At 42.3% G+C, this 11843-nt stretch overlaps 1 protein-coding gene across 9 annotated transcripts in view; it reads right to left on the reverse strand.

Moving 5' to 3' along the window:
- RIC8B (RIC8 guanine nucleotide exchange factor B) overlaps positions 1–7612 on the reverse strand; it is a 104902-nt gene extending 97290 nt beyond the window's left edge. For 2 of the 9 annotated variants that reach the window (XR_009265380.1, XR_009265377.1), the window contains exon 1: positions 7035–7612. Coding sequence is in view for 5 of the 9 variants with exons in the window: in XM_058741527.1 (XP_058597510.1) it covers positions 7035–7118 (84 nt within the window). In the remaining 4 variants the exon portion in view is untranslated. The remainder of the gene's footprint in view (positions 1–7034) is intronic. The other 7 variants (XR_009265379.1, XR_009265378.1, XM_058741527.1 and 4 more) reach the window with 5 other exon arrangements.
- Between the last annotated feature and the right edge of the window lie 4231 nt (positions 7613–11843).

Raw genomic sequence — 11843 nt, forward strand, 5'->3', positions numbered from 1 at the left:
AGGTAGGTGTGAACAGTACAGTATTCTGGGAGAATATTTTGGGCTGTTGCTTTCAGGCCAGATCAAAGGAGAGAGCAAGACTGAGGACATAAAGCCTTCTAAGAAATGGTCACCAATAATCCAGGTGCAAAATTGCTGGCAGCAGTATAAATTGACATAAACTTTAAAAGGGAAAGTAATTTGGCAACACATACAAGAAAACATGAAGATATTCACATCCTTTCACTCAGAACTTCTACTTGTAGGAATTTATCTTAATGAAATCATCCAGAAGGAGAGTAAAGTCATATATGTAAGCATATTCACTGCAGTGTTATCTAATATTATGGAAGAAAGAGACAACTGAATATCTAACAACAGGAGACTGATGAAGTAAACTGCTGTGCATCCACCTGATAAAATATTATATTGCAATAAAAAAAAGATGGCTAAAAATCTCTGTTAACAACATGGAAAATTACTTATAATGGCATCAGTGGAAAAATAGTAAAACACCAAGCTAGATGTCTACAATGACAGTACCTACATATGTATACGGATGCATTAAAGGCTTGAGTGTTGAAATGCAAAAATAAAAGCAACTGGGGGCACTTGAGCGGCTCAGTCAGTGAAGCGTCTGACTCTGGATTTCAGCTCAGGTCATGATCTCACAGTGAGATCAAGTCCTACATTGGGCTCCTCGCTGACAGCACGCAGCCTGCTTCAGATTCCCTCTCTCCTTCTCTCTCTGTCTCTCCCCTGCTCATGCACACGCATGCGTGCTCTCTCTCTCAAAATAAATAAACCTTAAAAAAAATAATAAAAGCAACCGTTCAGTGGAATATCTGGTGATTTTTTTTTTGACAAAATCATTGTTGGTGCAGTATTTTTATAATTAAAAGGGAAATATTAAAAATAAAAGATAAACCAATGAATGAACAAGGAAAGAAAGAAAGAAAAAAGGAAGAACAAGTTGTAAATCTGAAGGCTATAACTGGGGAATTTATAGACCTGAGGTTTAGTAAAAACTAACTCTAGATAAAAGACAAAGAAACAACAGACATCAGGCTAAGGTTGTAAACTGAAGCTTAGTAAAAGTCCAATACAAATGAAAATAAATTGCACTTAGAAACCAAAAAACCTATGGCTTTTTTGCCATTATATGTGAAATATTAATTCCATAAATTATCTGCCATAAATGAACCTAGTCGCCAATACAGTGGTTCTCCTCAACTTTTTCTGGCATCTATGATAAAGGCATAGAGAAATAAATCATCTTTTGGAAAGATCTTCATTAAGTTATAAAAATATCTTTTAAACAGTTTCTACGTAGAATTAATCTTTCATGGTGAAAATTTTGAATAGTACCAAGGACTAAATTTTCTGTTGCTTTTAAATGCAAGGCTGATCCTCTCATAAAACCACAACGTTACCAAAAAAAAAAAAAAAGAAAAGAAAGAAAAAAAGAATGAAAGAAAGAAAGAAAGAAAAGCTTTCAAAAGCCCTAACTAGCATGAGGGCTTAATTTAATTAGAAAATATACTGGCATATGAGGCAATACAAATTGAATTTTGAATGTGCCAATCTATTCAGAAGCTCAACCCCCCAAGATTGTTTGGATCCAAAGATGTTGGCTTCTCTAAGGCTGGTTTCTTTTATACAACTTAGATCATACCTAACCTATTCAGTACTTCTAACCCTTACTCTCTCTCCTTTCTAAGGCTGAAAGAGAAGGGAAGGGGAACTAGCATTTCTGGCTATAAATACCTTTATAGAACTGCTAGCCAACAGTCAACCACCTCACCTTCTTTATGTGCTTAATTTCCAGATGAACAGGAGCAACAAGTCAAATATAAACTAAAGAGTAAAACCGTTGTTCAATTTAGAGACCAAGTAAACTAGGAACAGCTCAGTGACACACCAGACTCACAAGGACTCCTCCCCATAGGTTTTTATATCCTATGAGTAGGCTCTAAAAAGCTCAGGCTCAGGAGGCAGACAGCAATGGGTTTGAGTCCAGTCCAGCTGCTTACTAAAAGTGTGACCTTGGTCAAGTTATTCAGCTTTACTACCTGTCAGAGTTTCCTTATCTTTTATGTATGGCACCTTGCACATAGCAGGTGTTCAGTAAGTGGCCACTATTGTTATTATAGCATGGCCTATGATGTGGCATCTGGCCAAATACCTATTAGAGAACTAGGAGTTATTTCATATTTCAGAAGATACACTCAAAAGTACTGATATAAGGGAATTAGCCTAACTGGGGTGGTGTGTGTGTACATGTTGTGCTGTATTTCACAAATAGAGGTTACTTCTAGAACTAAACACCAGTAACTGAGGTTACAGAATTTCAATCTGGAAACAAGAACAAGGTATAACAAAGGAACAGCTCACTAAACATGCTCCTCTGCAAAAATGTGTGGAATGAGCTCAGAGTCGGAACTCAACCTCAAAGTGGAAAGCAAAAAGTCTTCTTACATGGTCCAGTATATTTACATACCCTATTCAAATGTGTAGACTGTATTTCTAGAACTGTCTCAATATTAGGTCCCGATCAATCAGGTTCTTCTAGCACATAAATGAAGACCTCACTGCTATCAGTGTTATCTTCCTCTCTTATGAGGACTACTCTTGAAGACCTGATTGTATCTGAAATAACTTTTCCCTTTAATTTGGCCATAAATTTGCCACATTTCCAAAACGAAATCCTGTTGGAGCTTGTTATAAGGTAATTATATGCCCAGGTGGCTTTTATGGCCATCAAGCCATCTCTCTGGCTATCATTATAGTTGATGACTCTAGGCCTCAGTTTCTTCACCTATTAACTGAAGGGGATAGATCCAATTACCTTTGAGAGTCCCTCTAGTCTAAATAACTTGTGATTCAAGGAACTAAGATATTGTACACCTCAGAGCCCTTGATCACTGTTTGTTGTGATAATCATAATGATGGTAACCAATCTCTCTATTAAATCTGTATCAGAGCAGGCCCTGAAGGAGGAGGAGGAGCTTGGACAGCCTAGACTAGAACAATACATACCTCCCATAATTAACAGCTCATTCTATAACTAGAATGGAAGTGATTAGGACCCAACAGTAACCAAAGAAAGTAATGTACTGGTCCTGAACACCTTTTGCTCTTCTGTGCTCAAAAACACAGAATAGACAGGGTAAAGGCAACATGAACCCACTTCTAGCTATGTGCCCTTGAGCTCATAGTCACCTTGTCTTTATGAACCTCAATTTCCTATTCCCCTTGCAAAAGAGAATACTTCTATCTCCCTCGTAAGTTTTAATATAAGAGGATTAGATGTGATGATATGTGAAAGTGCTTAGGACAGATAATACATAGTACATAGCAAGCACTCAATAAAGGTTAACAGGTGAATTGAGACAAATGGAAAAGATCAACCACTCTTCCTATTTGTTTTTTAATACTTTCCTATGTTGGGTCAACTTGTATTATGCCCTCGAGAAACAGACAAGTTTAATTTTTCCTGGGATAGTAGATCTTCCCTCTCCTCAGGATAACAAGAGTCAGTGAATGAAGCAAGAAGGCTCGAAAATTACAGTCTCTTTAACACAGAAATCAGATGTTGTTACCTGGAGCCAGATAGGTAACTGTGGCTCTAAACATGGTACAAGGTATTTTGCTACCCATTAGAAAATGTAAGGGTCAAGGAAAATGAGAAGTTATGGAGTATACTCCCCAATTATTTTTATCAGGCTAAATCAACTCAGTGCTACATGTTTAATTCCTGCCTTTGTTGTTCTAAAGTTAGGGGTTCTTCTTCAGTGCCAGGCACTGTTTCAAGGGCTTTAGACATATAACTCATTTAATCCTGACAACAAATCTATGATGTAGGTACTATTATTGTCCCTGTTTGACAGGTAAGGAAATTGAGGCACAGCAAAGTTAAGTTAACTTGTCTGAGGCTACATGGATGGTTAAGTTGAAGATCAGAGTCAGGCAGTCTGGCTCCAGAGCCTGTGCTATGGCCACAAGACGTCTTGAGAACCTTGATCTAATAGAACTATAACTCACTGAGTAAACGCCTCCTAGGTGCCCTGTGCTCAGTGTGCAGCATTAAACTTCAGTTAATTAAAGGTGCATAATAAGTTAGGTAATATTATCCCTATTTTACAGATAAGAAAGCCATGACCCAGGCTTAAAATAACAAATTCATAGTCATAAAGCCAATAAAAGGCAGATTTGAACCAAGATTTATCTGACTCTAAATTCTACCTTCTTTCCACTATCTTGAGCCATTAAACATGCTCCTCTGCAAAAATCTGTGGAACGAACTCAAAAAGTCAGAACTCAACCTCCAAGTGGAAAGCAAAAAGTCCTCTTACATGGTCCAAGATATTGACATATCCTATTCAAATGTGTATACCATATTTCTAGAACTGTCTCAAATTCCGGCTTTATTAGAGAAATAAAGTAGCATAAAGAACCTCCTCCCCTAAACAATAACCCAATCACTTTCTCTGTACATGATTCATTTCTGTTCTTGGTTGGACTCCTCGATGCCCCACAATCACCTCTCATTCTAAACATTTCTCAAATCCATTTTTTCCAGGTAAGAAAAATGAAGCGCACAGTGTTCAGCTACTTTTTCAGCATCTCAGACTCCATATCCCATAGAGCTGGGCAATTTAATTCCACCTTCCCATTCTTACTGCCAGACCACCGCAATCATACTTTCCCTTCCTATTCATCTGCCTCCAAGGTCTCTCTCGCCTTGAGGAGCAAAGCCCCACCAACAACATGAACCTCAGCTATTTTCTTGGTATGCTAGCCCTACCATAATCAGCATTAAACAGGAGAGCTCTTTTCTGAAGGAGCTGACTGACCCGGTTCGCATCAAGTCAGAGCATTCTGAGGCTTGGCCCAAAAAGTACTTCAGGAATAGCATCTTAAATAATATACACTGGGCATTACAACTCTAAAAACATTCCCAGTGTGAAAGGGGAGCTGGAGATGTCCAGAACTTAAGCTCTGATAGCAGTTGGCCAGGAGCGGTGTGCGGAAAGCAACCTGGAGGGAGATCAAGGAGGGAAAGAGGTAGACTCAAGGAAGCAAATCTGGAGTTCTAATCAGTTTAGTCTTGGAGGGAAGGAGAAATATTGAAGAAGGTGGTAAGATCCAGTTAGAGGTTTTTCTTCCTCCCGTCCCTAAAGAAGAAAGTTCCTACTGATTGCTAGATATCTGCCATATAGTAACTGCAAAATAAATACTAGTTGATTCAACACTATTTCTTTCTTTTGAGCATTAGTTTGTAGCTGCCTCCGATCTTTTTTTAAATCAAGTTAAATGAATATCATCTCCGTAATATGAACACCCATGTATCAAGTGAATTTCTCCCAAATTAGGCAGATATGCAACAATAAAGCATATTAGAAAGTGAAGGAGATGGGGCACCTGGGTGGCTCAGTCGGTTAAGCGTACGACTTCGGCTCAGGTCATGATCTCACGGTCTGTGAGTTCGACCCCCGCGTCGGGCTCTGTGCTGACAGCTCAGAGCCTGGAGCCCATTTCAGATTCTGTGTCTCCCTCTCTCTGCCCCTCCCCTGTTCATGCTCTGTCTCTCTCTGTCTCAAAAATAAACATTAAAAAATTTTTTTAAATAAAAAAAAAAAAAGAAAGTGAAGGAGCTAAGATACGAACAGAACTGAATCCATCCATCCATCCTCCCAAAGAAAGTAGCACAGTACTGTAGAAAGGGCAATTAGAAAACCGAGATTCGAATCGTAGCCCCATCTCTCAACGGCAACATTATCCTAAATGTCATTTGTGAAGTGGGGAATACCACCAGTTCCTCACAGGGTTGTTGGGGAAGGTTCAATGGGAATGAAGGTATCTTATTTTGGGACCTTCTCCACCCAAAGCAGAACTGGCACCCTGGCAGGTCAATCGTACAAAGTGTAATAAAGCGCAGTGGTGGGCACACAGCAAACACAGAAGCGGAAATTAGGAGTACAAGTCAGTCAAAGGAAGGAAGGTGCTGTCTCTCGGGTAAGACTTGGGGTTGAGTGTGTTTTCACAGAAGTGAGTGGTCAGTCATCCCTATAAAGTAGTCTTCTAAATGGAAGAATAAAGGTGTGCTGTGCTACCTTTTGAAGTGACCACGTAAAATTCCTGCAAGAAAAAGTAATGGAGAGCTAACGGTTCCTGGAGAAACATTCAGAGAAGTGGCTGGGATTTACAAGATACCTTTTTACTGCAGAGCTGTAAAGTGGAAAGAACAATGAATGGTTTGAAGACCCAGGCTGGAGTCCCAGCTCCCAAGTATGACCTTGGGCAAGTTACTTAACTGATACAGAATCTCAATTGCAAAAGGAGATGAAACCTCACAGGACTGCTGTCAAGATTAAATGAGATACTGGATGGGAAAGCTGTTACCGCGATACAAAGAATAGCTATTGCTAGGAGTCTGAATCTCCCCCCACTTACAACATAGTATGCCCATGACCTTGGCGTGATTTCAGTTCTTAGCATCTCGGTTTTCTCATCTATAAAATGGGGAGGATGACACCCTCTACCCCGTAAACACTCTGAGAATCAAGTTAGACCATATATGAGACCTCAAGCTTTGAAAACTATATAGTGCTATAGGTATAGAAAGAACTGCCACCGTGGCTGATGCGTTTTATGCTTAATCAAGAGCCGTGTTTAAGCACGGAAACACAGATTTTCATGCCATACAGGTGAGGAAGCCTCGCGTGCATTCATGCATCCAAGAGTGGGACACAGGGCACAGACGCACATCTACGGATTCTGGGGGTGTGACTTGCATGCTTGGGGGGGAGAACCGTGGGACAGTCGGCCGGGCCGGAATCAGAGGAGTGGGCGCCAGAGTGGGGGCAGGGGGATGCAGGATGCACGCACGGGAAAGGCTGGGGGCACAAACACGCATGCCCAAGCCGGAAACGTTTTCTGGGGGGGAGCAGCGCGCATCACCGGAATGAGGGGGGTTGGGAGGGATGCGATGTGCAAGCCCCGAGGGCGGCCCGGGGGTGCTCTACCGCACGCCCGGGGCCAGGGCGCTTTACCTTATCGCTGTAATCCCTCAGGACCCGCTCGATAGCCCCCGCCTCGCCGGCCCGGACGATGTAGAGGGCGCGCTCCTCATCCATGGCCGCAGGTGCGGGGGAGCCGCGGCCGCTCAGCGCGCCCAAGCCGCTGCCTCCAGGTAAACGCCTCGCGCCCCCGCTCGCTCGCTCGTTCCCAGCTTCCTTCCTTCCCTCCTTCCCTCCCTCCCTCCTGCCTCCAACCCGCCAGCCTCCGCCCGGGCAGGGCCGACGTCACCGCCCCTCAACTTTCACCCCGCGACGTCACCGGTCCCCCAGCAACCGGCGCCTCGCGGCCGCCCCCGGCAAGGCCCAGGACTCGATGGAGGCCTGACGAGCGGCCTGAGGCGAGGTCAGGCCCGAGGCCTCGCTTACTCTCCTGCCTCTCCCTCCCTCGCGGAAGAGTCCAGCCTTTTAAGTGGGCTTTCGCAGCCAGAACTGTTCTCTCCTGACCCTCCTCTATGAATCATTCTCCTCAGCTGACGAGAGCGACCCGGCTCTTCCCCGCCCCTCTAAAAGCCAGCAGCTAAATGGACTACAATTCCCTGCGCTCATTGGGGTCATTCCACTCTTCCATCTAATTTACTGGAGTACCGAATGGCATGCCGGGATTAGTAGTCATCCAGCGGGAAAAGACTTCCCTCCAAAGGCATGCTGGGAGCTGTGGTCCGGTCAGGGCCGGAAACGGGAGTCCCGCGGCAGCCAGAGGCCAGCGGCTAGCGACCAAGAGACCGTTAGGGGGAGGGTGTAAGCGTCTGCTCTGCCTCCTTTTTGTTCCTATCAGAGCTGGTTGTCCTGCTCGAGCCTTGGCTGGTCGGACAGGTTGACCGTCGGGGAAACTAGCACCCCTTGGTGGGAACTGTCAAACACCGGTTTAATTCCCTCTTATTCTTGATTAGCGGTTTCGGTCTCTTTGAAATTCTTTCCTTCCTCCCCTTGTTTGCGGTCATGTTACGTATTCAGCTACAGTAATGTGGGAAATTGCAGGCAGTTATCTGGAGAAAAGGGGATTTTTTTTTTTTCCTTAGTAATAGTTGCTGCCACGTATCGCGTGCCGCGAGGGCTCCAGATTCAGCGTTAGGTCGTTGCCATATAGCTTCTGATTCTCACGACGTGGAGATTTTTCTGGAACCAAAGGAACCAGCATAGGTTAAGTGATATGTCCTGTGTCACAAAACTGGTAAATGGGGAATTAGATTAGATTTGAATCCGGGTCTTTCTCCAAAGGTGACTGTTCTCCGACTGCCAGTCACATAATACCGATGTGCCAGTAATGGTAGTGATGGGGATAGTGAAGATGGAAGAGGTTCACGTTTGCTGAGTGTTTACTACGTGCAAACATTTTGTTACATACTGTGCCTGTGTCCTCTCCGTCAGTTTCTCGCAACGTCAGGCAACAAGTATTTGAGAACCTCTGCTGTGTCTGGCACTGTTCAGTATAGTTCAGTACTGTCCAGTGTAGATGCAGTGGGCCTCAAAGTCCTTGCCCTTATGGAGCTCCCATTCTAGTGCTTAACTCTATGAGGTGGGTACTATTCTCAGTTTAAGAGGAGCAAACAGTCTCGGTGGGGTTAATAGATTAATTTACCCAGATTGCACAATTTGGAAACTGAACTTGATGGAACTCAAGAGTCTATGCTTCTTTTTTGCTTTCCCAAGCTATTAGAGAGTGGGTGAATTTTCCAAATAACTTCCAGCCCCACTCCAAGCAGCCTGTATCGGAAATCGTCTTTGGTGCCTCTTCTGCCCACGTCTACCTCTTGAGCTGTGTTGAAGAGGAACTAGAGGGGTAACAATTTTTCATCTGATAATTATTGTCTTCTTCTATCTGTCAGATGCTGTGTTAGCTCTGGGAATTTGGAGAGAAAAAGAAATATGGAATCTAAGCTCATGGAGCTTTTGATTTTTCTGCGGATTATACTTTTCACGCAGCAGACACTCATTGAGCATATCTGTTGAGCCAGGCACTGGAGTAGGTGCTGTGTCCATGATAAACTAATGCAGAAAGATTTTAATCTGTCTCTTAAAAAAATACACTTAGAGCAGTCTGCATTCCTTAGGTAATAGTAATACCTTGCAATTGTTTTTAACAGTTTATAAAACATTTTTTAAAAATTTTTTAGAGCATGAGTGGAGGAGAGGGGCAGAAGGAAAGAGGGAGAGAGAGAATCCCAAACAGGCTCCACGCTCAGTGCAGAGCCCAACATGGGGCTCAATCCCATGACCCTGGGATCATGACCTGAGCCAAAATCAAGAGCTGGATGCTGAATCAACTGAGCCACTTAGGCACCCCGCTTTTTTCTGCATTTTAATATACACTATCTCAGTGGATCATTGAAGAAGGTACTGTTTTCCCATTTATAAATACAAAAACGGGCTCAGACAAGTTAAGTAATAAGAGCTAGGACTCCTACTGCAAGCTGTAAAGTAACAGTATTTGGGTACCTACTCTGTGTCCAGTAGTGTATTACATGCCTTTTGGGTAACCATATATTTATTTGTGGAGCAAGGGCATCAGGACAGGACACTAACAAGCATAAAGTATCTGAGTAGAGATGTTGCTTTTAACAAGGGTCTTACACATGTGTTCAAAATGTCTATTTACCAGAAATAGGCTTATGTTTTTAGGCTCCAACCCTGAACTTCTAAAAAGAGATTTCAAAAATGTGAAACCACATCAATTAACGGCTTGGGAAATTGCACTTTAGTAATTTTAATTAAGCACTAATATTCTGATTTTATAAATCAAAAGGATCTTTGACTCTAATCCAAGTCATCTTTTGACCACTGACGAGACTCTGGTCCCAGAAAAATTAAGTGATTTGTCCAAAGTCAATAGTTAAAAGCAGACTCTGGGACTAGAGCCTAGACTAGCTAAATCCTGGGTCACTACATCACTTTACCTCCCTGAATATTTAGTTACGGGGTACTTTCAGTGACTAGAGTCTCTAGTCCAGCACTAACTCCAGTTCCTGTTGATTCTTGGGTGGCATGGTACCAAGGAATTAGGGTTTAGAGCCTGGGTAATCAAAGTAACACATTTATTCACAAGTCATTGCTCTGAAAGATAGCAACATAGTAATTCTATACAGATATATACACAGTGCCTTACTATTCTCAAGACATCCATACGTAGATCATCTGATTTAATCCTTATAATAGCTGAAAAATGCAAGGTCAATAGGACAGGCACTGTCTTCCTTTTTATAGAGAAAAGGGAAGTTCAGGGTGTTGATTAGCTTGCTCATAAGCAGTAAATCTGCTAATAAGTGGTATAGTTCAGGGCTAGAAGTGCTCTGGGCTCTGATAGCGTAAAATGTTATGGATTGGGGCCAATGAAAAAGCCTGCAAATATATACTAGTCATTTATTTTGGACTTTGATATATCCCACTGTGACATTTCCTCTGCCATGACAACGGGCTAGATGGAATGTGCCAAATTGGTCTTTAAGTAGTACCTGGTGCTAACAGCTTTTAAAATCCAAATCTTACCCGCACGCACATACACACAATGTTTTTTGTGTGGAGTTCAGAGAATTCCACTAATTCAGGATATGACTGGTCACTCAGCAATCATCTCGCCACTGTATCAGGCTACTCAAACTCTCTTAAGCCACAGAGTCTTCAGCTGTAAAATAAAGGGGTTGGTCCAGATATTATCTTAGTTCTTTCTCAGTTCTAAAATTTTGTGATTCTAAGAACAACAAGAAAACCATATCTGACCATGCTCATTCTTTAGAAAAATCTATTCATAAAAGTGAGGTTGTATAAATCAATATGTGCAAATCAAATACCAGTATGGCATATGCAAATCATTGCTTGGGCATACCTGCAAAGATTCTGATTCAGTTGATCTGTGGTGAGGCCTGGGTAGTGGTAATTTTAAAAGCTTCCAAGTTGATTTGAATGAGCAGCCAGGGTTCAGAACCACTGGACTAATATTTTGATACACTATCAACCACCAAACTAGTTGGGTTTTTTTTTTTTTTTTTTAGTTTATTTATTTTGAGAGAGAGAGAGAATGCCAGCAGGGGAGGGGCAGAGAGAGAGAGAGAGGGAGAGAGAATCACAGAGAGAATCTGTGCCCTCAGGGCTCGATCCCACAAACTACAAGATCATGACCTGAGCTGAAATCAGGAGTCAGACACTTAACCTACTGAGCCACCCAGGTGCCCCTGACCTAGTTTTTTGATAGACTATCAAATTCATGTGCATGTGACTCGTTAGTCTTTGAGAATTCAGAATAACCTAGCAGAAGAAAGTGATTTTAATTTCATTTTCTACCAATAACGAGGTCTCCCTTTTGTAGCAAAGTCAATCAACATGATTTGTTCCTTAAACAACTATTTGGTGGTTTTTTGGAGCACAGCATTGTCTTAGGCACCATAAAAAAAAATAAGTAGAAACAATTGATCCTGTCCTTTGGGGATATAGGAAGCACCCAGGCAATAAGTGAATGTTTTTTAATAGGAAGAAAGGAATTGAACATAAGTACTGTGGAAATTGCAAGATGAACATTGATGGGAAGACAAGGAAGCAGAAAAGCCTTCTCGGGGAAGGCAAATTATAAAGAAAGAATGGTGGAGGCAGTTTGGAGGGCCAGCAGGTAGGGGGGAATGCCATGAAAGAAGTTCAGGAGGACAAAATTAATGAGACACTTATTGAGAAATATTGACTTGGTTGAACTTGAAAGCCATCAATGGGGATTTCTTAGAGGTCAACTGGTCAGTGGGATAAGTAAAAGTTAAATATGAAGGACATTTCATAATCAATGATGACTCCATAGGCAGC

This window comes from Neofelis nebulosa, chromosome 8 (genome assembly GCF_028018385.1).
Source record: "Neofelis nebulosa isolate mNeoNeb1 chromosome 8, mNeoNeb1.pri, whole genome shotgun sequence".
NCBI classification, from domain to species: domain Eukaryota; kingdom Metazoa; phylum Chordata; class Mammalia; order Carnivora; family Felidae; genus Neofelis; species Neofelis nebulosa.